Here is a 27,765-nt window from a genome sequence, read left to right on the forward strand (position 1 = left end):
TTGCCATGAGATACTTAATTATTGGAAAGGTTTGTATTGCATGAAAAGATTATTTGCTAATTAATAAGACGTAGGCTATGGTTATCTGAGGGGCCTTGTACAGAGGATGCGTGTGCCCCCAGAAAAGTACAGTTAAGTGTCTGCCAGATATGTTAGCACCCCTTTGGAAGGTGTGTCCGAATCTCTAAAATGAATTAATCTCTGCAATCTTTATCACAGTACCATAATCTCAAACTTTAATAGTTGGACAAATCTGGCCTTGAATTTCAGTACCTTAATTTAATGGAAGGAAAAAAAACATAATTGTTTTCAATAAAATCACCAAGTCATTATTGGTCTCAGCAATTTTTCAATTTAAACTATAAATTCACCGATTTCTATCACTGTCACATGGCCAAACATGGGAAATAAATATTATGCAGCACAGAGGGCCATTTATTTAAGCTACTGAATGAGGACCCATATTTATATTGCTTTCATGCACACTGAACAGGATGCTAACAAAGGTTCACTGTTGGAGAACTGCAGCACAACACACACTCCATTTACTGTGGATCTGGTTTAAAACAAAAATTGTCACTACACCAATTAAAGATTAAATTATTTCAAGCCTTTTTTACACATCTTAACTAGGAATGCCAATAAATGGGATCAGAATTATGTATTAGGGCATTTTTAGACAGCTTTTTTTCAGAAATGTAACATAAATCCAGTACAACATAAGCCTGTTTTTATTAATTTATTAATTAACCTATCTAAAAAAGGTCATCAGACTGCATTATTGGTCTCAGTACAGCTCATGCACCACAAAACAAAGACTGCACTTCACAAAGAAAGCAAATATGTTTAAAATTTATTTTAAAGATTGTTAAAACTGCTTACACTGCATGGGAAATGAAACTGATTTACATACCACAGAAAAACAGTTTGTCACCATATCACTGACAACAAATATCCCACTTTCACATTCAATGCACTTACAACAAAACTTATTAAACTCTAAGATAACTAAGCTGCAGTAAATATGTTATTCCCCCTGTTACTGCTAGAAAACCAGCAATGTGTCTGAAAAACTATCAACCTGCAAAACAAAGATCACTACTTACTTCAGACATGTTACTTTTATCACAGGTATAACAATAATGAAACTTTTTCTATAAAGCAGCCCTCAATCCAAAAAAATATATGCTTCTCCATGAGTGTTTAGCACTCTGTTGCCATACTGAAGGATTGGTATGTAAAGCACTGCATCAGCCCCGGCCAGCAAATGGTCCAACAAAATAGCATGCCAGACATCTGGTGGGGCAGCAGGAAATGTAGCAGCCAAGTACACTCACTGGAAAATGCTGAGGATGTGCATGAGTATGTGGTCCAAGCAAATCACATGATGGATGTTAGGGAATAATATCCAAACATCTTTGAAAGACTCCTAGCAAAAACTACATTTTAACCATTTTTCTTTCTTTTGTTTTGAACTCAAACGAGAATCAAATATGCAGAAAAGCCCAAAAAGGAGTAATCTTGTGAAACTAGAGAAGAACAGTACTTTGAGATTATTATCACAGGATCAGTACAGACATGCAATCATTATGCAAGAGCTCAATTAATACCACAATGAAAACATACATCTTTTTGCAGTTACATGAAAGGATATTAAAGCATGCACAAAGTAGTGCAAAAAGTACCTTTATCAGTGGCTTTGGACTTAGTACAGGATATTGCAAATGGTCTGATGTAAAGAGAGTGTGTGTGTATATACTTTGAGTTTTTTTTTGGTGCAAGATAACAACTGATTCATCTGCCATGTCGGTTTCTAAGGGAAGTCCTTTTGGAACTGCGGTTTAGAGCAACACTGCAAGAAGCCGTGGGATACCTGTAACCATACAGCTGCTGACCACTCTAACATTTTGAATAACAGGTGCATTTCCAAGTGAACTGGCAGACTGATCAGGACTATTTTACCCAATTCTGAGCAAAGTCATGTTAGCTGTGTACAATGGGAGTATATGTATGTCAGACAAGTTTTTCAAATCTTCAGTTGAAGAGGCCAACATTAAAGCAGTATTTGCAGCCATATGTCTGTTTTCCCACCACAAGAGTAGCTAAGAGCATCCTCACATGATGAATTTGTCTATGCTAACAGTCTTGGTTCAAAGCAAAATTCATTTATTGTAATAAACTGCATGACTGGGAAAGACAAACTCCAAGCAAGTCTTTGTGCATTGACTTTTACACACACCTGTATCCCACATGCAGGCCCGCTGACAAGTTTGCCAGGGCCCGGGACGGCACAGTGTTTCAGGCCCATAAGCCCCACACCCCACCAGCTCTGTCACGCCAGCCAAGTCGACAACTGAAAATTCAAACTCACACCTCAGCTCGCACTTTCAAACTGTCCAACTGGACAGCCAACCCCTTATTAGGCACTTCACTGATGCAGCCCCTCCCTCATTGCTTTCGTCTGCTCCCCTCTGACTTTAAGATCAGATCAGGTGGAGCTCTGGGCCCCCCACCTCAACTAGACAACAGATCTGTTTGCTATAGAGCATATAAGGCAAGATTCCCTTGTGTTTTTAAATGCTGAATTACAAAAGAAAGGTAAAAATGTTTGTATGTTTTGACGCAAATCCAGAAAAGACAACGAGATGGGTGACCTATACTGCCCATATTAAAACCCACAACGAATCGTTGCAAGCACTTAAAATTAGTCAAGACTGATATATGGGAAAAGGTCCTGTTTTTCTGTCTGCGTATAGCACAAGTAAGCAAAAAAGAGAAATAGAGAGAGAAGTAGAGAGGTCTGTAGGCTTGCTGAGTGCTGAGCTTGATTCAGCTCAGCCATCAGGAGGCAACCAAAATCAGATATCTCCCATCACGTACCTAAAGTGCCTGCTTGCGCTGCTTACTACACTTCAAGTGCAAACAAAGCTCTTTCTCATGCTGCTTTCTTCGCCTTATGGATGGCAAGTTGGATCTCAAAAGGGAAAGCCATTAATATGATTACAAGATCTGTTGGTACTGTTCGGTCAAACTAAGCAGCTGCTGCTAGGTGACTTTGAACACTTTCAATATTGCTTTATATCTCTGTGTGGAGCTGAACCACGATGCTGATAGTGGGATCAGGTTTGGCAGCAGGATTGACCTCAACAGCAGCTGCGCTGAGAGGCAGAAGGTTTACACCCAAACACGCTCTCAGACAGGTGACCCTCAGCAATGTAGGTCACAGGAACAGCTGAATAGGTGATATCATTCTGTAAGGCCGCAGCATGGTGAAATTATAACAAGTCTACAAATGAAATGTATCAGGCTGAGGTTTTAAAAAGGCATTCAGCAACCCATATATTATCTTGTGCAGAACCGGTTCTGTTTCGTCTTATACAGCAGATATTATGTTAACACAGCTTCTGCACACACTTCAGTTTGTGTTTACCCTCAAAGAAAGCCAGTCAAGTCAAGTCTAACTCTGCCACTCTATCTCATTTTCCAAGGCAAGTGTGCCGAGCACCATTCCGACTGGCTGTCCATCTAATTGACAGGCACAGGTCACACAGAAGATGGAAAAATGATGGAGGGAAAGGAGGCTGGCAGGTTCTGTACAAGTAATGGGGATGCATGTGGCGAGCAGAGGCAGAAGAAAGGAAATAGTGGCCCTCTATATCAGAGATCAGACCACAGAGACACTGGCCAGAACCGCCTGGTTAGTCTGTGAAATACGAGTCTTCTGGTTCTCCTGCGGTCCCTCGTCAATATATTGCTATTGCTGTGTGTGTCCATGGAATGGTCCCATTTAAATGCATGACAGTCCTCCTCCAAAAAAACCGAGAAAAAGATTAAAGGGCACTGCAGTCTTATTTTATTATTTTTATTTTATGTTTAGAGATTCCGCCTGAGAAAGCCTCAGCAGCCCAGGGAGAAAAAGGGAGTAGTAATTGTTGCTTTCATTAAAACTTCAAGGAGTCAGTTTCATTATGAATGTTCAAAGGCAACAGAAAATGTGTGTGGCTTCTATCTTTTACTTTTCTTTCTGTGTCCTCCTTCCTCAGCCTCATCCAACTGGCTGGCTGGCTGCATTGAATGTCTGCTGTGACGACGTCTTGTAATCTTGTCCCCAAGGGGCCTGTGCATATGGATGTGTGTCCCGCTGTCGCTCTGCTGTCGTGCTCACGTCAGGCATAATGAGGCATGGCCCGGCTTACTGCTGGCCTTCACCCAGTCAGGGCTCTTACAGGGTTTAGCTTGGGCTTTTGCAGAGGACACATCAAACATGTGGACTAAGGTTCTCTGGTCAGTCTGCAGGCGAAAGGCGGGGTACATCCTGGACAGATCGCCAGTCCATCGCAGGGGAACACACAAACAACCAAGCACACACTCATTCACACACTTAAGGGCAATTTAGAGAGACCAGTTAACCTCACAGGCATGTCTTTGGACTGTGGGAAGAAGCTGGAGTACCCGGACAGAACCCAAGCATGCACCGAGAGAACATGCAAACTACCTGCAGAAAGACCCTTGGCTGGGAGTAAATATATTACAACGAGTGCTTTTATGACCTTCTTGCTGCAAGGCAACAGTGCTACCAACTGTGTCACCATGCAGCCCAGAAAACCATTGTGTGTGGTGTAAAGCTAAGATCCCAATGGTGAAACATAATAGCTGCGGCATCATGCTTTGGGGATACTTTTATTCAGCAGGTAAGGATAAACTAGCCAGAAATAAGGGGTAAATGCAAAGCATTCCTAGATATGAGATTGTGCATAGGTCCCCCTTTATGTCCCCTTTTGTTGGTCTAACAAGAAAATTCCAATAAAATATATTATGAGTGCTTTTATGTGACAAAATGTGAAAATGTCCAAGCGGTATCAGTACCTTTGCAAACCACCATATGTATATTCAGCACCTGATAAACCATCAGGATGCTCAGACGTAGCTTGAAAACCCATGACATACAGTGACCTTGCTTTCACAGAGAAACTGCAAACAGCTGCAGTACTTGTGTTGTAGAAGTTTTGTTCTTGTTTTTGCTCTTTCTCTTTGGAGAGTATAAGCTTCATTGATCGTTCTTAACATTATTTATTTCAGACCAGGAAGGCGGAATCATCTGGGAGAGGGAATGAAGTCTGAGAGCCATGTCTGCCAGCAGAACAAGCAATTATGTGTTTGTGGGTGTGATCACAGTTTTGTAGCATGAGAGCCAGACAGACTGCCGATATCCAGAATGAATGAAAGCTACACAGCAACTAATCCACTTTTACCCAAAACATCTCTTTCAATTTCTCAGCCTTCCAGAGTGTCTCTACCTCCTGTCCAGAACCTTTATTGTTAACTTCAGAGGAGGTAACAAAACCCCCCAACGAGAGCTCCGATAAGTGTTGGAAGTAGTCAGAGATGCACAGGTGAGCAGAGGAAGATGAAAAGATGAAAGAAGGTCAATATAGGAAGAGGTGGAAGACAAGCAAATGGCTTCAGAGGTTCCACTCAAAGAATATGATTGTCCCATGATAATTGTAAAAAGGTCAGTCCTCCTCCTTTGTCAGACTGAAGAGCAAAAGATATGCGCAAACAGAAAGACTCCCGTTAAGATGCTCTTTAGAGTGACATGACTTTCTTTCCACAGTTCAGCGGACTCACTCTTTAAATACCACGGCATTGTGATAGCATGACTGAAGAACTGAAAGAAAGAAAGAAAGAAAGAAAGAAAGAAAGAAAGAAAGAAAGAAAGAAAGGATGAATGGGTGTTGAAAAGCAGATATTTGATGGTCTCCATCATTCTGTTGGAAATTTAGAAATGCAGAGTGAGGATAAAGGTTATTGCCCATTACAGGGTTGGGGTAAGATTCAGAACAAAAATTGCAATCAGCAAAAAAAAAAACACTAAGCAGATTTTTCTACTTATTATTTTGTTTTTATTATGGTTTCTTGCCAGATAAAAACCAAAGACTGGAATCACCTAGAATGTTTAGTAGCATTTGGTCAGACTTTTGAAAACATAAAGTTAGACCAGATGTGAGTGCATATGCCTGATTTCCAGAATCGCAATTTGTTTTCCCCATTGCTCCACCACAATTGTGCAAATTCTTAATGAACTCAGCATGTTGGAATGTTAGTCACAGGAGTCCCAAAGGGCTAAACACAAAGATCCCAGCTAATGGAAAATGCAGTTTTCAAATAATGATTTCATTTATTAAACAGCAACAACTCATAGGAGGTCAGAAAAGAACCCAGAAAAACTTCTAAAGAACTGCAGGCCTCAAAAACCTCAATTACAGTTAAACCACTGCTGACCAAAAAAACACAAAGACCTGTCTCACATTAGCAAGAAAAATAAAAACATCCTCATCATCCCTGGGGAGTTTTGACATAATAGCCTTTGAACTGGTGAAAAGTGAAGCTTTTTTGAAGGTGTGTGTACTTTTACATCTAACATCTTGATGTTAGTGTGATGGTGGTAGAGGGATGGTCTAGGCCTGCTCTGCTGCTTCAGTACCTTGTCAACTAGCTGTAAATGATGGAACAATAAATTCTGCTCTGTACAAGAAAATCTTGAAAGAGAATATCGGGCCATCAGTTTGTGACACTCAAGAACACTTTGGTTATGCAACAAGACAATGTTCTGAAGCACACCAGCAAGTCCACCTCTGATCTGATAAAAATAAAAATACAAATTATGGTTTTGAAGTGGCCTTGTCAATGTTTCGATTTAAATCCAGCTGAGAAGCCACCCCTAAATAGATTGTTCACACACAAAAACCTCCAAATGTTAGTAATTAATACAATTTTGCAATGAGCAATGGCTTAAAATCTCTCCAGACCAATGCCAGACTCACTGCAAGTTATTGCAAATACTGGATAGTGACAACCAGTTATTAGAATTAGGGGGGCATTATTTTTTCATATGGGACCATGTTGGTTTGGATTGCTTATTAGTTAAAAACAACAATTCATGCTAACTCGGGTTCTCTTTGTAGGATATTAAAGTTTTTCTAAAATATGTGAAACATTGAAGTGTGATATAAAATACAGACAGAGAAAATGCATGACATTTTCAAGTAAGACGAAAACACAAATGGCCTAAAAGTTTGATTTAATACTATGAAAGCTTTATAAAGTCAATCCACATGCAAACCTGCTGACCCTTCCTCAAAAACAGCATAATCAGATCAATGCTGATCCGAATCAGCTTGTTCAGCACTGTAAACATTGAAATGGTGAAGAATAAGAGTTAAGAAAGCAATAATACAGGTCAGATTTTGTTCAGCAGTTATGGCTCATTTAGTCAAATGACATACATATAACTGTACATATGATATGTGACACTGCCCAGTGGAAGCTCAAAGACTCACAGGCCAGGGTTACTATTATTTTCTTAACCTGTGAGTCAGCTATGCCAAATCAAGACTAAATGTTGGAGGCACTTGGGGTTCAACAAACCCAAACACCTCTGATAGGGGTCAGCAGTCTACTGGCGGCTTGCCAGTTAAATGGATTTGAGGTTCCATTCCTGTGGGAGAATTACAAGCTTGGCCTCATGAGATAAATGAATCATTCCCCAGGCTCTGCATTTTATGAAGCACATTTGCATAGCATATTATGGATTTGCTGAATTTGCTGAAACACTGCAGTTGACCAGCATACATGCATGCACAGAAATGGCTGTGGAGGGAATTTCTGCTATATTTGGATGTATTGTAAACCCAGTCTCCTTAGCAGCTGTGTGGTTATCAACCCTCAACTTTTTCACATTTGTTAAAATAACAACTTTCAAACTTCATTTATTTCAATGGAAGTTTAGATTATAGATGAACACAAAATAACACACCATTGTGGAAGAAAAAGTGGAAGTGGGAGAAAAATACACTTTTCAAATTTTGTTTAGTCCATACTTTTGGTTATACAGCAGTATGTATTTTGGGATTTCTCTGCCAGCTTTGTACCTCTGGTGACTGAAATGTTTGCAGTTCTTTGGAATATAGCTCAAACTCAGTCAGAAAGTCTGTGTCTGCATACATTTTGAAGTCTTTCCACAGAAGTTTAGGTGGATCCATTTTCCCATTAGCCTTGACCATCTTCCCTGTCCATGGAAAAAAAGCATCCCTGCAGCCTGATGCTGCCACCATCACATTTCACTATGGGGATGATGTTAAGGGTGCTGTGATTGTTGAGTTTTCCACCAAAGAAAGATTCTAGTGTTTTGCATGTAGATCAGCTTAGTTCTGATCTTGTCTTACCAGATCACGTTATTTTACAGGCTTACTATTCCTACTTCATGGCTCATGGCAAAATGCAAACAATACTTCTTTTGGCTTTCTTTCAAAGCAGTGTTCCTTGAAGACCAGATTTGCAGAGGACAGGATAAACAGTTGTGTTGTTGACAAATTCTCCCATCTGAGCTGTGGATCTTTGCAGCTCATACAGTTACAATGGGCTTCTTGGCTGGTTTTTAGATTTTTGCTCTACTTCCCCTTCCAACAGTTTCCATTTTCAGATGACAGACGAAACATTGTTCCGTAAGATGTTCAAGGATTAGGATATTATTTTTTAACCTAACCCTACTTTAAACCTATCAACATCTTCACCCCTGACCTGTCTGTGGTGTTCCTTGATGTTCATGATGCTGTTTGCTCAGTAATGTGCTTTATCAGGCTTTCACAGGACAGCTGTATACTGTAAGTAAATTACTCAGCAGATGATGGTGCTGGATTTTTTGTTTAGGGGTATGAGAGCAGGGGCAGAATACAAAAACACACCACAATTACCTGTTTGTTTTCTTTTCCACTTTTTACGTGCACCATTACGTGCTGCTTTAAATTGGCCTATGACATAAAGTCCCAATAAAATACATTAAAGCTTGTCTGTGACATAACACAATGCAAAACAAAAGTTTAAGCGGGATTAATACTTCTGCATGGCATGCAATACTAATAAATACAGAATCTGGAATAAAATAAGGATAAAATAAACATACCCATAAATATTGCTGCATTCAAGATGTTCCAAGGTTCCAGTAGTCTTGTAAAATCTTTGTCTTTCTACAGCTGGTGATTGGTTGGACTGATGTCAACGTGTTTAGTATAATCTGATTCTACTTGCTTGAGTTATTGCTCTGCCTAAAGCTATTTGTCAGTGAATATGCTGCAGTTGGAGCAAAAGAGAGCAGTTCCTCTGTGTTTTACTAAAAATGGAAAATAAATGTCAGTAATTAAAAAAAAACAAAATGTTAAAATGAACCATTTTAGACATGTAAAATAAGTTTATTAGGTTTTGCATGTGAATAGACCATTTTTTGTAAATGGTGCCAACATGTGCCATACTGTGCCAATGGGCAAAACGCCTAGGTGTGTCTTTACTAAAAGCTCTGTAACTTTGCTTTAGTTTACCTCAGCTGCATGAATCATTGCACAGGTAATGTCCACATATGGATTTAGAGTTTTCAAGTTTGTAGCTTTATTATTGATATTTCTAAAAGGTTTATATCCTGTACAATGCAAAACAACTTCTGGCAAGGGAAAACAACTTTTTTTTTTCTGTGTTCCATCCTTATTATAGCAGCTACTATAATATTTATACTTCTGAAGGAATCTCCTGAATGTTAGCTTGAATTTGATACCAAGATTATTTAAACAGAGTTTGTAATTGCTGAGAAAACTGAATTAGATTTGGGCATGTTTTTTTGAGCACAAACTTCACAAAAACCCCTTGGGGCTACACCCAACTAGTGCCAGGTTGAGCCCCCGTTTGCCTTAATGTCTTGTGGCATGACATGAAAGCATTACAGAGCTGCTGTACATTTATCAACTACACATCCATAATGCTAATCTCTCTTTCCACCACATACCACAGGTGTACTGTTGGATTAAGATCCGCTGGCTCGGGAGGCCAATAGTTTACAATAAACCAAGGTCATGTTTAATAGCCATGGTGCAATAGCCTGCTTGGAAGTAACCATCAGAAGGTGAGTACACTGGTCCCAAAAACAACCACATAACGTCTATCAATAGATTAGCCTGCTGTCACCTTAAAAACATTGTCAGAAAAAATAGTGTCTGTCAAAAAAGGACAAAGAAAACTGATGTGCAATATTTTTTTCTATAGGCTTGATTATTGCAATAGTGCCATGGAACTCACGCATGCCCAGTGGAGAGTGCAAATTCCATACAGAAAGACCCCAGGCTGAGATTTGAAACCAAGACCTTCTTGTTACAAGGCAACAATGCTACCAACTGTGCCAAAGTGTACCTCTTTAAGTAATTTTGTCTCATGTTTTTATGTAATGTTTTTTTGTCGTTTAGATATATCAGGTGTTTTGTATCTCTGTTTTTTTTTTTATCTTTCTGTACAGCCATTTGGATACCTCTTTAATAATTGGTCAAAAACAATACTATAGTAGACATAAACTTGTTACTCACAAACAAAATCTCGCAGACAGACAGAAGTACATAAACACATGTAAGTGTTTGACTCAAACTGTCACAGTACGAAAACTGTGACAGTTTGAGGGACATTATAGCTCATTATCCCTAGCCTTGTGTTTGCATCCCCAGCACATAGCCTAAATAATGTAAAATATTTACAAGTTTGTGTTTTAATCAGACAGTTTCATCAGTGCCCATAGGTAAGCCGTGCTATTCAATACTAAAGGACAGCTCAGACTACCGCTGCAGTCTTCTTTCTCTCGGTCTAAAGTTGGCTAAACCTAACTTCAGATCCTTTGAACATTTTTAGTTTTTTTCCAACAGCATCACCCAACATGTACTTATTACCTTAACAACACAAGAGCTATAACCTGCAGACATAGCCTGTGCCAAAGTAACAACCAAAGACTGTGCCAAAGACTTTGCAACCTTACTGGGTTGTAGAAAATAATGGCTTTAAGTGAGGCTTTTAGTGATTGACAGTACAAACAAGGGCAATAAGTAGTTCAGAGGTTAATCAAACAGTTGCTGTAGAAATTACTCCAACACTGATGGAGGAACTTCAGGGCTACTGAGAGATTACTGAACTAAGACTATCACCTGTAGGCGGTAGGGAGTGTGCAGCTCACTTTACTTGTTTTTTGTTTTCATCACCTAATGTTACTGACAACATCGCCAGAGTCCGAGGGCCTTTCGAGAAAAACTGAGACAGTGTTATTGGTAAATATTATCACTTTTTAAAAAACATGGTCAAAAGTAATTAATTTTAGTCTGTTGTACTGAAGTGATATTAAGCCTTGGTACCAACATCGAAGTGCTCAGTCAACCTTGTATATCGGCTATCCAATTCACTGACACATTCTACCACTCTCAAACCACAAATCCTTTACTTTATTGTCATATCTTTAGATCATTATACCTCTAGCACATCAGAAAAACAATAACATCTATTTTTCAACAAATCTAAACAGATTGGGGTTTGGGAGAATGCTTTTAATTTGGGATTTCTTGTGCAGTCTCTCAGCTGCTTGATTCCACTTGTATAAGCCCCGCAATTCTGCCACTTTTTCATCCGCCACAAATTTACTTTGTCTGACCATTTGTTTTCCAATTACTTCTCTGTCCCTGTGAGCAGAAAATTGTCAGCTTTGGTTATGTGAACCTGATCTTGGAGTCTGTAACCAGGGGCAATGTTTGATGCCTAGGACTCTCATACCCATTAAAAGATGAAGGCAGGGTAAATTATTATCCCACTGAGTTGATTGGGTTTTCATGGGGGTTGTTTCAGGTCGCTGCATACAAGGGTGGAAGTGTTGCTGCACACAAAGGGGCATTCTTATCTTTTTGAATGAAAGATTTGAGCCTTAGCAAGTAAATGAGTGGACAAAACTAGGGCTCAGATATAGCTGAATATGTATTGAGTTCTTCAGAAAATTTATTTGTATATTTAATTTATTATGACAAATTATTAGCTCTTCTTTCTACACTCTAAAGTCAGCCGTTTGTGTGTAGGTGTGTTCAGTTTCTGAGGCCAAAGGTCCTTAAACCTTACAGAGCTGAAAGAAGCTAAAGAAAAATAGTACACCTGTGTAGTCTTGCAGGGATGTATGGAAATTCAACAGCTGAGCATCAAGGGGGACAAAATTAATAATATTTTTTGAAAGGTGAGGCAAATGACAAAACGGCCAGAAATGAAAGAAAGGGAAATCAATTTTTGGCTTTAACTGTTATATTAGCTGTGACAAACGATCCCACCTTCAGAAACATTGGAAGTCAACACAGGACATTCAGATGATCAAGCACTGACTAATCAGATGCAATGGATTCTGGGAAGGACAGGCAATATCGCAGCCATAGATCCCAGAGGAGCAGCATCAATTTACATACTGACCTTTGGAAATTTTATTAATGGATGAAATGCTAAGTTCATAACGAAAGGAGAGCTCATCTCATAGACTTTTGTCTGAGGTGACATTATGCACCGCTGCATTTCCTCCACCATCAACCCATCATATTTACCTGGCTTACATTTTCTAAAAGATGTCTGATACACATATAATGATGATGGTACTTGATTTGTAATGTGATTTTGGACCAACGATAATTGAATCATTTATAGTTAAACTTTCAAAGATACACTCCTCCACATACTCCACCTCCAAACAAACATGCAAACTCTTTATGACCCTGATTTGAAATGTCAAAAAGAAATAAAGCTCAGGATGGCAACCTGTTACAGACAGCTTACCAGCAATTTCCACAAACTAACTACTGCTAAGCAAATAATTGTCAATGGCGTTTGGAAAGAGAACTAGATACCAACAGTGTTGACCTTAGAAAAGCTAGAATCATTTTTAAGTCATATTTGCATAAAAAGGTTGTAGGTACAGGAAAGAACTCTTACAGTCATGTGTAAAATGTTTCTATGAATGTTAACAGTCAAAAAAACACAAAAAACTAATGATTCCACAGAACCACTTATAGTCACAATAACCTTAAATTGTTGTTTTATTTTTTCACTTAAGCCTATTTTTCCACCATTGCCTTAGTTAATTGGGTCATTCAGTTTGCAGGCTTCTGCAAAACTATCTTATTATCCTGGCAAAACATATTAATTGGGTTGAGGTCTGAACTTTACCAAATACTGATTCAGTAATTCAGTTGTAGTTTTGCTGCTGTGTTTAGAACATTTGTCCTGTAGATGGCCCAGTTTGAGCCAAGCTTTAGCTGTTGGACTGATGGGCTCAGGTTTGACTCTAGAATGATTTGGGATTTACAGGAGTTCATGGTCATTTCAATGACCTCCAGATTCCCAGGTCCTGGGGTGAAAAGAAGCCCAAACATCACCACCACATTCGAAGGTTTACGTGAGGTGTTTCTATTGATATACAGTGTTTGTTTTTTTGCCAAACACAGTAGGCCAAACCTAATGTCTCTACCTTGGTCTCATCTAAGACCGAAATTTTGTGCCTCATTTACGTACAACTTTACAAACCAGGGACGTGTGGGCATATTCTCCTTAGATAGAAGAAGTATTATCATACCAACGCCATCACATACTTGTTAACACTTTTTTCTTAGTGTTTACCATGAACTCTAACATTCAGTCTTAAATGGAGATATTGTCTTTTGTGATTTTTTTGAGGATGGCATAATCTGACCTTGGGGCGAGATTGATGGCTCATCTACAGAAACAGTGACCGAGTGACAGACCACCAATGAACGATTTGTAAGCCCTGACCATAAGCTGCTAACAGTAAACCCTGGCCACAAACTGCTAACTATTTCCCAATTTTTAATGAATACAGACTATTTTTTACATTTTCTGGTTTAAAACCTAAAATACCAAGTCTAATCAGTTTTTAATTTTTTCATGAGGACCACATAAGAATGAGACTCGATTAAAAGCAGCAATATATAAAAAAGTCAAACCTTGACTAGAATCTCCTACACTGATCAAATAGTCTTCAAATTAAAGTTTGTAAGAAGTAAAATGTTCACTTTGTTAAAAAATAATGAAAAAATGTCAACACTCAGTTTTCCCAAAAAGTATTTCTACAATTATTATTTGTCTCTTTTTCATGAACTTTACATCATGTTGTATCTCGTTTCCTGAGCTAGATGTATTACCACATTCCTACAGTCAGTAGTTCTGGCCTGAATATAAAAATGGGACAGGACTAAATTCTGAAGCACCTGTGATTATATCTTTCTGTCAGCTTTACTGTTCTCTCAGTTTAGGACTTATGCTCTTTGTTATATAAGACAAACATTGACGCCTTGTCAAGTGCACTTAAGATTCATTTGAAATGATTGATAACAAGAAGTCTACTGCCGTGGGCAGAAAATTGTAGAAAAAAATGCTTTTGCATTCTCACTGGGCATTTTAGAGATTTTTCCACATTCAGTAATTGAATAGTGACGCTGATATCTGCTGCTTTTGAGAACTGTGACTAAAGTTGTAACTTTCCACATAGTTGAAATATATCTGAAAGAATGTAAATTAGAAAGCATCTGCCTTACATGTCTTTGTTGTAAGTTTTTAGAGAATGTATTAGTACGTCCATCCGGCTGGTATGGAAAACCAGGCTATGTGCTACCCTGGGAACAGGTGTTTGCAGCTTACCTTGTACGATGAGGTAAACCTGTGAGGTCTTAGGCTGCTGCTTGGTTTGTATAGAGCAGGTGTATGAGCCCTCATCATATACATCCACCTAAAGAAAAAAAAGAAAAATAAACTTTGTAAGCATATTCTTAATTATCACATTATTACTTAACAGTTTATGAGCTTTTTAATGTATCTAATGACCACTTTCCTTTTAAATATTTTTTAAATCCTAAATATAAAAATTACTTTATGACATACTTTAACTGTCAACAGGGAAATGAGTCAGAATTTATTCCTTTGGAGAAAGACACACATGCTTGGAAGCACAGGCCCAGTGGTTTGCAAATATTTCCATGCAATTTGACCTTCTTTAAATGTTGTCATGTTACAACCACAAGCATAAATGTATTTTATTGGGATTTTGTGTGAGGCCAACACAAAGAAGTGTATAGCCATGAAGTGTAAAGAAAATGTTACATAAGTTTAGAATTGTTTTACAAATACATATATATTCAACTCCCACCTCCGGGAGAGCTTCGACCAGATCCCGGGGGATGTTGGAGACATAGACTCAGAGTGGACCATGTTCTCTGCATCTATTGTCGATGCTGCTGCCCATAGCTGCGGCCGTAAGGTCTGCGGTGCCTGTCGTGGCGGCAATCCCAGAACCCGGTGGTGGACACCGGCAGTAAGGGATGCTGTTAAGCTGAAGAAGGAGTCCTATCGGCTGTGGTTGGCTTGTGGGACTCCTGAGGCGGCTGACGGGTACCGTGAGGCCAAGCGTGCTGCGGCCCGGGCTGTGGCAGAGGCAAAAACTCGGGCCTGGGAAGAGTTCGGTGAGGCCATGGAGAAGGACTACTGGTTGGCCTCGAAGCGATTCTGGCAAACCGTCCGACGCCTCAGGAGGGGGAAGCAGTGCTCTCCCAACACTGTTTATAGTGGGGGCGGGAGACTGCTGACCTCGACTGAGGACATTATCGGGCGGTGGAAGGAGTACTTCGAGGATCTCCTCAATCCTGCCATCACGCATTCCGTGGTGGAAACAGAGGCTGGGGACTCGGGGTTGGACTCTTTCATCACCCAGGCTGAAGTCACCGAGGTGGTTAAAAAGCTCCGTGGTGGCAAGGCTTCGGGGGTGGATGAGATCCGCCCTGAGTACCTCAAGTCTCTGGATGTTGTAGGGCTGTCATGGTTGACACGCCTCTTCAACACTGCGTGGCAGTCGGGGACAGTGCCTCTGGACTGGCAGACTGGGGTGGTGGTCCCCCTTTATAAGAAGGGGGACCGGAGGGTGTGTTCCAACTACAGGGGGATCACACTCCTCAGCCTCCCTGGTAAGGCCTACGCCAGGGTATTGGAGAGGAGAGTCCGACCGATAGTCGAACCTCGGCTTCAGGAGGAACAGTGTGGTTTTTGTCCCAGCCGTGGAACACTGGACCAGCTCTATACCCTCTACAGGGTGCTCGAGGGTTCATGGGAGTTTGCCCAACCAGTTCACATGTGTTTTGTGGACCTGGAGAAGGCATTCGACTGTGTCCCTCGTGATGCCCTGTGGGGGGTGCTCCAGGAGTATGGAATCGGGGGCCCTTTATTAGGGGCCATCCGGTCCCTGTACGAGCGGAGCAGGAGTTTGGTCCGCATTGCCGGCACTAAGTCGGACCTGTTCCCAGTGCATGTTGGACTCCGGCAGGGCTGCCCTTTGTCGCCGGTCCTGTTCATAACTTTTATGGACAGGATTTCTAGACGCAGCCAAGGGCCGGAGGGGGTCTGGTTTGGGGACCAGTGGATTTCGTCTCTTCTTTTTGCGGATGACGTGGTCCTGCTGGCCCCCTCTAGCCAAGACCTACAGCATGCGCTGTGGCGGTTCGCAGCCGAGTGTGAAGCGGCTGGGATGAGGATCAGCTCCTCCAAGTCCGAGGCCATGGTACTCGACCGGAAAAGGGTGGCTTGTCCTCTTCAGGTTGGAGGGGAGTTCCTGCCTCAAGTGGAGGAGTTTAAGTATCTCGGGGTCTTGTTCACGAGTGAGGGAAGAATGGAGCGGGAGATCGACAGACGGATCGGTGCAGCTGCCACAGTAATGGGGGCGCTGTGCCGGTCCATTGTGGTGAAGAGAGAGCTGAGCCGAAAAGCAAAGCTCTCAATTTACTGGTCGGTCTACGTTCCTACCCTCACCTATGGCCATGAACTTTGGGTCATGACCGAAAGAACGAGATCACGGATACAAGCGGCTGAAATGAGCTTCCTCCGTAGGGTGGCCGGGCACTCCCTTAGAGATAGGGTGAGGAGCTCGGCCATCCGGGAGGGGCTCGGAGTAGAGCCGCTGCTCCTCCACATCGAGAGGAGCCAGTTGAGGTGGCTCGGGCATCTATACCGGATGCCTCCTGGACGCCTTCCTCGGGAGGTGTTCCAGGCACGTCCCACCGGGAGGAGGCCCAGGGGACGGCCCAGGACACGCTGGAGGGACTATGTCTCTCGGCTGGCCTGGGAACGCCTTGGGCTCCCCCTGGAGGAACTGGAGGAGGTGTCTGGAGAGAGGGACGTCTGGGCATCTCTGCTGAGTCTGCTGCCCCCGCGACCCGGTCCTGGATAAGCGGAAGACGACGAACGAACGAACGAACGAACATATATCTAAAAAATAGGGCCTGTATTCTAATTTTTCCTTGTTTACTCTGAAACTCCTCAATAAAGTTCTGAGCAACCAATTCCCTTCAAAAATCACCTTATTCATGAATAAAGCCCACCTGAATGTATTTTAATACCAAGATAATTACATCGGTTCTGTCAGAGGTTTGTTACAGAACGATACTTCACAGACAGCAGCCTAAACGCCGTTGGTTACTATGGAGGAGCTGCTCCACAAATCTGGCCATTAAGGAAAAGTGGCAAGAAGAAAGCCATTGTTGGAAGAGAGCAAGTCCCATATACAGTTTCCCAAAAAACATCCAGGCAACACAGCATATATGTGGTAGGAAAAGAAAATGAATGAACCAAAATTCATCCATTTGGTCTACATAAGTGTGTCAGAGCTAACACAGCAAATTGCTTCAAAACAAACCCTCCGCACTGTGAAGCATGTTGGTGGCAGCCTCATAGTGTGGGATGTTTTTCTTTAGCATGGTCAATGAAGCTGATGGGCAGAGTAAAAGACCAGCCAGTGGGACAACGACTATGAAGATACAACCAGACCAGTTAATTATGACATAACAGAGAACAAAATGTCCTGCAGGTTCCTTGGTAAAGATTGTAATTTATTCCTCCCTCATTATGTCGTCATATGCTCTGTGCTTTCAGTTGTTGTGTCCTTAGGCAAGAAACTTCACCCGCCTTGCCTGCGGATGTTGGTCAGAGGGCCCGATTGCACCGATTGTATGGGAGCCTCACTTCTGTAAGTCTGCCTCAGGGCAGCTGTGGCTACAATGTAGCTTACCATTTTCAGTGTGATAATGTGTGTATGAATGGGTGGATGACTAATTGTAATGTAAAGCGCTTTGGGGTTTTCAGGACTTGATACAGAGCTATACAAGTACAGGCCATTTACCATATACATATATGACAATAAACCTACCTTTTAGTATTATTATTATTTTTTGCTCACTAATTTTGTATCAAAGTGTAAAATGACACTCTTGGTACCTACATTTGAGGAAATTTAAGCAGAGCCTCAGAGAAACAGTCTTGTTGAACAAAAAAATAACCATCTTCTTGGTAAGATTTTTCTCTGGCTAGTTTTTAACTTTTATTGAGGCAGCAAAAACACAAAGAAAAGCAAGCCAAGCTAAGTTGCCTTTAAAGGACATTACCTATTGAACTTTACTCAAATTTATAGAACATTGCTTTACTGTGGCTTAGAGTTACCACAAATGGCACTCAGGATACAAACCTCAGTATCTGATTTTCTGCACTTTGTATGACCGCTGCTATTTAATGTAACCTCCTTAATTCTGCGTATTGATTTGCTAGGACTGTTCCATTCAAATGTCTCCTCCAGCTACAGAGAACAATGCACTCAACCCACTGCAGTTTACAGTCAATGATTTACTCTAGTACTGTTTTTCGGTACTTTATGTTAAGTTAAGCTCAACGTTCTGCCCCTGACAGACAGAGTTTTGCACATACTTTGGAGAAAAGGGTGCAGAAATTACATTCACTTGAATAATGCAAGAATTTATGTTTTAATAAAAAAATGTCTCCTCATGAGTCTTTCACCACCATGATGAATTACAGGCAGACTGCGCTCTCCACAGAGTATTTGTAAATCCCTGGGTCTGATGCGGATGTGTTAGTTTCAATGCTACTGCCCCAAAATAACATTTCTCTGACTTCCTCCTCCTCACCAAACCAATCAACATATAAATATTAGCTCAATGAGCTCATATTAAAGCTGAGGAATTTGTTTTTACAACTTTTAATCTTGGGTTTGATGTTTCATTTCAGCTCGCTTGTGCTCAGTTCCTGTTTCTCACGTATTTCTTGACTTTTGGAAAACAAATAAATAAATACAATGACTGCTGAAAATGATACACAATGCCTTTGATCCGAATGTCTAGGACAGTTCAATTAGTAAACCATAACTTTTTCTCTGGGGTATTATTATATCATGACAGAGAGGCCCCTGTCTCTTTCCTACTCTTCAAAATGGAAAAGACTAGAAAACATGCATTTAAGATGCCTATATCTCTCTGACAGACTGATTAAAAAAAGCTGATGTTTTAGCGTTAAATCATTTATGGCACAAACTTTCTTCCTCATCTTCTTATCATATGCTCAGATATTTCAGCACAGGGATCAACATTACCTTTTGTATGCGTAGGCTGTACTCCAGTTGCCCTTTAGTCACTAGGCCTACTCTGGGGTCCAGGGACCACTTGTCCTCACCGGCAAAGATGATGTTGGATCGATTAAGCCAGGCCACCTTGGACACTTTGTCATCAACATAACACCTTCAAACACAAAAAAAGAGAGCGCTACATGAGAAAAGAGACACAAAACAGCTTGGCTCCTCTTTTAATGGATGCAAACAGAAATACTGTAATGTTAGGAATACGACTTGTGGAGATTTATAACAAATAAACATTAGCAGTTTTCAGAACTTAATAAAGAGAGTTTAATATGCATTAATAAAAATAATAGTCAGGTGATTTAGTACACATCAAGGTAATGTAGCTGGTAATAATGGATTCTAGTGACTTGCAAAAGTATCCAAACCCTTTGGATCTTCACATTTTGTCATGCTAGATCCACAAATATCTTTGTACTGTATTAGGATTTCATGTGAAAGACAAATAAACAGTTACACATGACTGAAAATGAAACATGGCTTTTTTGTTACAAACAACTATCTGAAAAGTGCAGAATGCAGATGTATTGAAACCCCTATACTCTGTATCCCTAAAAAAATCCAATGCAACCAGTCTTAAAGAAAGACTAATAGTAATCATAGTCTTCCAATGTGTACCTATGGGCAAAATGTATAACGTAGCAGAAAACTTACACTAAACATCACCCTGAAGGCACCCTCTCCTCAGTGAAACTTTGTAGTGGCAGCATCATGCTGTGGGCATTCTTTAGTAAGGCCATTGGAGGAATTTACATTTTTTGGAATAATGTATGGAGCTAAATAGACTAGAGATAGATATTCACCTTTTAACAACATTAGGCATTCAGACAAGACTATAATGAAATGGTTCAGATCAAAGAATATTCATGGCCCAGTCAAAGTCCAGACCAACATCTAATTGAGATTCTTTGGCAATGTGTACGAATTAATGTTCACAGATGCTTTTCATCTAATCTATAGAGTACAGATTATTGATACAGAGTGTCTAAACACTTTTTTTGAAAACCCTCCCTCCTTTGCTTACCACATCGCAGTTATGGGCTCCTTTGTTTTGGTCTTTTACATGAAATCAAATAAACTACATTAAAATTTGTGGAAGTGATCTGACAAAATGTCAAACATTTTCCAGAATTATGAATACTTTTAAAGACATTTAGTTCCACATTCACAGCTCTGTTTGACTTGTCCTTCGCCTTTAAATCATCTCCTTATAATAAATGCCTCCCCTACAACAGCAATCCTCTTTCAGTGATGACAAAAGACTCTGCTATCTCTGCAGAGCTTTATGCCAGGTAAGCTTAAGCTAAGTCATCTTACACATGAAGGAAATGAGCTGAACATCTTCCTGATGAATAAATGTAAATGTAAGGGCATGTCAAAGTAAATGAGAAGGGATATAAGCTGTAATGCAAACTGGCAATAGATGTGTCTCGTATGTTAATTCATTCAACTCTTGGCTACGCACACTACTTTGGGCTGGCCTACAAGCGAGCTAATTAGTGAGGCAGTTGACCTTGAGTGATGCTCAAAAGTGACAGCTCAGTCACCCCAGTGTGTGACCCAGTGGGAGGTGGATGTCAGATCTTTGAAGGCTTTTACTTGGTGCTCGAATCCCTGCTGATGCGCCTTCCCTTTATGTGGAACTGTGATAACTGTCTGTAGTTATTGACTTTCTCTGATATAGTTTCCACTTTCCTCATCCAGAAGCATTTATCCATTTTTGTTTCAAAGTCTTCAGGGGTCTAATTAAAGGAGCAGCATGCTAAACTGCTTTAGACAATTTCATGCAATCACAGAGCTGAAGAAAGAGTCCTTTCCCCCAAAACCATACATAATCCAGTAAAAGCATCTGGAGGAGATAATAGAGCTTGACTCAACCATCCCAACGCATGTAACATAAATCCGTTTATGACTCAGTATTATTGTTTTCTTTAAAGTTTTAAGCCTTATTGCCTCATTCATGAATGATGCAACCTTGCAGTGCATGTGTCATACAAATGATCAGTGCTGTATGTCATCTCGAACTCTTGTGGTTTTAAAGACACATAGGAGTTAAAGAATCCGAATTGGTTTCAGATTTTGTGCTATTGGTCCATTGGACCTAGCACTGAGACTTATTTATAGATCGAAGAAAGAGATCAGGGCATGGCTCCTGTAACATTTTTAAATGAAACTGTCTTTATTACACACTTGGGTAAAATGGGTACAGAAAACATATGCAGGCATTGTCCCTTATGTGAAGGCCTTTTTAGTCTGACACAAAATACAAGGAGCTTTAGACAAATAATGCTGTTAAGTGTTCAACAACCAATAATCTTTAAGGAGTTAATGGTCTGCAGCCCTAGTACAATCCAAAGACCGCCACTGAGAAAGTGAGTTGCTCTTTGGTGTTCTCAGTCAGGCAAGAAACTCCCTATAGTGATAGAATGGCAGCATTTAGTTTCATTTCTGCTTAGCTTGCTTTCTTAAGTTGGTGATTAGCTTCAGTCACTGTACATGAAGTGATCAGGAAAAAATAATGGAAGTCAAAAACACAGACTGGAGGAAGACCTGCATTACCGCATACGAGCCCCCAACCTTTGTATCCATGTATCACTGCATCCTATTATCACTTGCAAAAAAGATCCCAATGTTCTTGAACTTCAACCAAAGAAACAATATCTCTCATCTCAACCATTTCACATTTAGCTATTAACCGCTTTGGTACCCACTGAAGTTCAAGTATTTTAGGATGTCAGTAGAGCTACAGAATCCATAAAAAAAAACAAAGATCAGACCCTGAGGTTCCTTGACCAGGCACCCATCCTCATGCGTGAGATTGGGTCCACAAACACCTCAAACTGAATCTCTGACAAGAGGCAGCCTTGTCAGAGATTAACTGCACTGTAAACAAAAGTTAATTTTATTAAGAATACGGATATTTGGACCTGATAGCTCCTGGAAACATTACTAGTGCCCTATACCCCTGCAACACTCCCACAAAATAACACACATGGACTGGAAAACCGCACTCACTTGACCCCCTCAGCAACTCTGCTCATCAACTGTTTCAAAGCCAGGACAAAAGACTGCTGTTCCTAAAGCAGAGCTTTAAATGAGTTTAAGCCTAATTTTCAACATGCTATTGTAAAGTTTCCCAGGAAGGCTGAGAAGTGTGAACCTTTAATAGTTTGACCACTCTTCAGTCCCCTTTACCACCACCACCCCAGTGCTTCAGTAGGTTTTTACTGGAGATGCAGGTACGCACAGGTATGTCCGTAAAACCAGCAGGGACAACCACATCTATCCACTTGGGGAATGTCCGCTTCCTGACAAGCAAAACAAATGACCCGCTCCTTCTCAGTACAAGAAACTCGGACTTCTGCGGATCTGGTGCCCTCTGCTTCACCGACTGCCAGCTCAGTGAACACTTACTAGACAGCAAGCATCTAAAGCCTGGCTTTCAGCTGTTTCGAGTGGACCACAGCTCTTGGGAAAAAAAAGAGGTGGAATCTGCTATTTATAAATGAAGATTGGTGTACTGATGTCACAGTGTTAAAGATGACAAGTAGTGCTCACCTGGAGTCATTTTTCATAGACTATAAACGTTTTTATTTGCCAAGGGAGTTGTTCTCATTTGTTTTGGCCAATGTTTACATCCCATCACAAGCCTGCACACCAGAAGCCAAAAAACAGCTTGCTAACAATAACAGAAGTGGAGAAAATTAAATCCAGACTCCCCTATCATTTTTCGTAGAGATTCTAATAGAGCAAACCTCCCAAATGAACTACCAAAATGCAAGCAGCAGGTAAGGTGTCCCATGAGAGACACAACTACACTAGACCACTGTTCCATATTTGCAAAAAAACATATTGCGCAGCCCTCCATGCAGCTTTAGGATTATCCAACCACTATCTGCCTCATCTCATTCCAATTTACTAGCAAAAATTGAAACCTATAAGTCTGTGGTTTGGACTGTTAGGAAGTGGACTCGTGAGTCAAAGAAGATGTTACAGGCATGCTTTAAATGCTCAGACTGGAGTGTTTTTGAAGCTTCCGGCGCATGAAATCGTCATTTCCTACAGTTTTTGTGAGGACATGTGAGGACATGTGTGCAGAGCAAGACCTGTCACACACAAATTATATAAAACCATGGTTCACTTCACATCTCCGAAAGCTGCATAAGACCAAGGATGAGACTAACAGCATGGGGACCGGGTTCTGTACAAGCAGGCTAGAAAATGACCAAGGAGATCATGTGAGCTAAGAAACATTAAAGCAATAAGCTTACAAGCAACTTCTCAGCTAACAACCCAGCAGCAGTTTTGAGGAGCCATCACAACATCACTAACTACAGGAGCCCATTCCACCATGCTGTGATGACTTTCCCAACTGGTTGACGACCTCAACAGCATCTTCTGCAGGTTTAAAAAACAGCCGTTCACACCTCCAGCCCATTTACCCACAACACTCTCCCACACAAAAGGTCCACCTGCACTCCAACAACAACACCCTCCCCTCTGACCCCCTGCCTGCACTAAAGAACATCGAGGAAGAGGTAAATAGGCTCTTTCAGCATCAGAAGACTAGGAATGCCCAGGATCTGATGGTATTTACCAGCCTGCGCTGACCAGCTGACTCCAGATCTTCAATAAGTCTCTGGAGCTGAGTGAGATTCTTTCTTGCTTCAAGCTCCACCATCATCCTGGTCCCAAGAAAACACACCATCTCAAGAATAAATGACTACAGACCTGTCGCCCTGATGTCTGTGGTCATGAAATCCATTGAGCGACTGGTGTTTAAGCACCTGAAGGACATCACAGGCCCCCTGCTGGACCCTCTGGAATTTGCCTACCGGACAAACAGCTCAGCAGATGATGCCGGCAACTTGAGACTACAGTTCATTCTGCACCATCTTCACTATCAAGGGACATATGCCAGGATTCTGTTTGTGGTCTGCTGCTCGGCCTTCAGCACCATCAACCCAGACATACTCCACCAGAACTTACCAAGCTGACAGTACCGGCTTCTAACTGTCAGTGGATCACCAGGTTTCTGACTAGCAACAGCAGGTGAGGCTGGGGAGAATCTTCTCCAAAAAAGAACAATTAGCACCGGCGCCCCCCCAGGGGTGTGTTCTCTCCCCACTTCTCTCTGTAGACAAATGACTGCACCTCAGTGGACCTGTCTGTGAAGCTCCTGAAATCTGCAGTAGATGACATCACTGTCATTCTTTTGATTCAAGTCAGTGGTAAGTCTGCATACAGATGGGAGGTGGATCGGTTGGTCGGTCCACTGGTGTGGTCAGAACTACCTGGAGCTTAACCTACTCAAGACTGTGGAGATGATGTTCTGAAGAACAACCCCACAATCCCTTCCCTCACAACACTGTGTCTGCTATGTATCACTTCCATTTCTTAGGAACAAACATTTCTTGGGACCTCAGATGGTCCTCATATAAAGACACTGTAAACTTAAGAAGTACAACCTTCCACCGGAGCTGCTGGTCATCTTCTACACGGTCATAATTAAGTTTGACCTGTTCACATCACTACAGGTCCTTCTCAAAATATTAGCATATTGTGATAAAGTTCATTATTTTCCATAATGTCATGATGAAAATTTAACATTCATATATTTTAGATTCATTGCACACTAACTGAAATATTTCAGGTCTTTTATTGTCTTAATACAGATGATTTTGGCATACAGCTCATGAAAACCCAAAATTCCTATCTCACAAAATTAGCATATTTCATCCGACCAATAAAATAAAAGTGTTTTTAATACAAAAAACGTCAACCTTCAAATAATCATGTACAGTTATGCACTCAATACTTGGTCGGGAATCCTTTTGCAGAAATGACTGCTTCAATGCGGCGTGGCATGGAGGCAATCGGCCTGTGGCACTGCTGAGGTCTTATGGAGGCCCAGGATGCTTCGATAGCAGCCTTTAGCTCATCCAAAGTGTTGGGTCTTGAGTCTCTCAACGTTCTCTTCACAATATTCCACAGATTATCTATGGGGTTCAGGTCAGGAGAGTTGGCAGGCCAATTGAGCACAGTGATACCATGGTCAGTAAACCATTTACCAGTGGTTTTGGCACTGTGAGCAGGTGCCAGGTCGTGCTGAAAAATGAAATCTACATCTCCATAAAGCTTTTCAGCTGATGGAAGCATGAAGTGCTCCAAAATCTCCTGATAGCTAGCTGCATTGACCCTGCCCTTGATAAAACACAGTGGACCAACACCAGCAGCTGACACGGCACCCCAGACCATCACTGACTGTGGGTACTTGACATTGGACTTCTGGCATTTTGGCATTTCCTTCTCCCAGTCTTCCTCCAGACTCTGGCACCGTGATTTCCGAATGACATGCAGTCCAGTGCTGCTTCTCTGTAGCCCAGGTCAGGCGCTTCTGCCGCTGTTTCTGGTTCAAAAGTGGCTTGACCTGGGGAATGCGGCACCTGTAGTCCATTTCCTGCACACACCTGTGCACGGTGGCTCTGGATGTTTCTACTCCAGACTCAGTCCACTGCTTCCGCAGGTCCCCCAAGGTCTGGAATCGGCCCTTCTCCACAATTTTCCTCAGGGTCCGGTCACCTCTTCTCGTTGTGCGGCATTTTCGGCCACACTTTTTCCTTCCCACAGACTTCCCACTGAGGTGCCTTGATACAGTACTCTGGGAACAGCCTATTCGTTCAGAAATTTCTTTCTGTGTCTTACCCTCTTGCTTGAGGGTGTCAATAGTGGCCTTCTGGACAGCAGTCAGGTCGGCAGTCTTACCCATGATTGGGGTTTTGAGTGATGAACCAGGCTGGGAGTTTTAAAGGCCTCAGGAATCTTTTGCAGGTGTTTAGAGTTAACTCGTTGATTCAGATGATTAGGTTCATAGCTCGTTTAGAGACCCTTTTAATGATATGCTAATTTTGTGAGATAGGAATTTTGGGTTTTCATGAGCTGTATGCCAAAATCATCCGTATTAAGACAATAAAAGACCTGAAATATTTCAGTTAGTGTGCAATGAATCTAAAATATATGAATGTTAAATTTTCATCATGACATTATGGAAAATAATGAACTTTATCAAAATATGCTAATATTTTGAGAAGGACCTGTATGTGGTTTGGCTCAGTTACAAAACAGGATGATTCCCAACTGCAACAAGCAATTAGATTTCCAGAGAGAGTCATCTAACCTGATGCATCCAGGACTTGTACAGGTCTAGGATCAGAAAAAGGGCAGCAAACATCTCAGCAGATCCTAGGTGCAAACTGTTTAGACTGTTACCTTCAGGCAAAAACCAGCTGCCACAGAGACAGTTCCTTCCCCCAGGCTGTCTTTCTAATGAACACCTTAGAGCCTGAGTAAACTGTTACTTTACTGTGAAACAAAATAAACATTTATGTACTACCACAACCTGCCTTTCTTTTTAATTTGTTTTATATAAATAAAAAATAATAATAAATAAATAAAAAACATATTGTTGTTCCTGTAATCCTTAATTCTATTTCCTTTAATTTTATATATTTAAACTTTATGTCTGTATACAATGGGACTTGTTGAGACCCCAGCCATGGGTTACAACATGGATGAACATAGACTCTGAACTACTGAATGTATAATTTAAGGCCAGCATGAACTTTTCTACACCTTTCAGTGTCACACTAATTTGCGCCTAACCCAGCCCAGGAAGAGGAGAAGTCCTAGCTGACTCCCTGTGACATCACTGATTGAACAAAAATCTCTGTGTTCCAACGTGGCGGCTTCTTTCCAGGGGGGTCTCAGGTGAAAACCGGAGAGGAACAACACGCAAATATCTCCTTGCTGGCAAGCAGACATAACTCTTCAACTTGGATCCAAAAGTGACTACGATCACGCCGATCGTATGTAACAAAGTTAAGTAATGATTTGCTCTTCAAGTACCCAGCATCTACTCATAAAAAAGGTGTAATAAGACAAGCATGGCTTGACTTTTCTTCTGAGGCCTCCAGAAGCAGCCCTAATTGAAGCAGATTTTACCCCACAGCATGGAAAAGAAGGCATCGGGACTGCAGCTTTGCACGCCTTCATGCGTGTATGTCCAGGTAGCCGGCGCTACCCCACCGCACTGCGACCACTAAAGTTGCTGCAACGTGCCTTTGTTGTATATTTCAGTACACACGTGGATGACCGGGACGGACAACTTCACTTCCCAAAACCAGTGCCCTTCGGAACCCCTTCTTTGGTTAGCTGAAAGGTAACACATGACCCGCCGCCGTCTTATGAGTCTATTAAGAATCCTTTACCCAGAAAGGTTGTTAGTTTCCAATATAGGAAAATATTTTAAATACTGTGGGGGCAGTGCTATGATCTGGGGTTGCTGCAGTTGGTCAGGTCTGGGTTCAGCAATAGTATGTGTTCAAAGAATGAGGTCAATTGACTACCTGAAT

At 41.2% G+C, this 27,765-nt stretch overlaps 1 protein-coding gene across 4 annotated transcripts in view; it reads right to left on the reverse strand.

Annotated features, from left to right (window-relative positions):
* The window catches only part of LOC124883879 (limbic system associated membrane protein), a 1,043,833-nt gene that overhangs the window by 86,908 nt on the left and 929,160 nt on the right, over nucleotides 1-27,765 (reverse strand). For all 4 annotated transcript variants that reach the window (XM_047391320.1, XM_047391321.1, XM_047391322.1 and 1 more), the window contains 2 exons: nucleotides 19,313-19,457; nucleotides 14,536-14,623 (listed from right to left, as the gene is read on the reverse strand). In XM_047391320.1, the coding sequence (XP_047247276.1) occupies nucleotides 14,536-14,623; nucleotides 19,313-19,457 (233 nt within the window). The remainder of the gene's footprint in view (nucleotides 1-14,535; nucleotides 14,624-19,312; nucleotides 19,458-27,765) is intronic.

The sequence above is a fragment of the Girardinichthys multiradiatus genome, chromosome 18, assembly GCF_021462225.1.
Source record: "Girardinichthys multiradiatus isolate DD_20200921_A chromosome 18, DD_fGirMul_XY1, whole genome shotgun sequence".
NCBI classification, from domain to species: Eukaryota; Metazoa; Chordata; class Actinopteri; order Cyprinodontiformes; family Goodeidae; genus Girardinichthys; species Girardinichthys multiradiatus.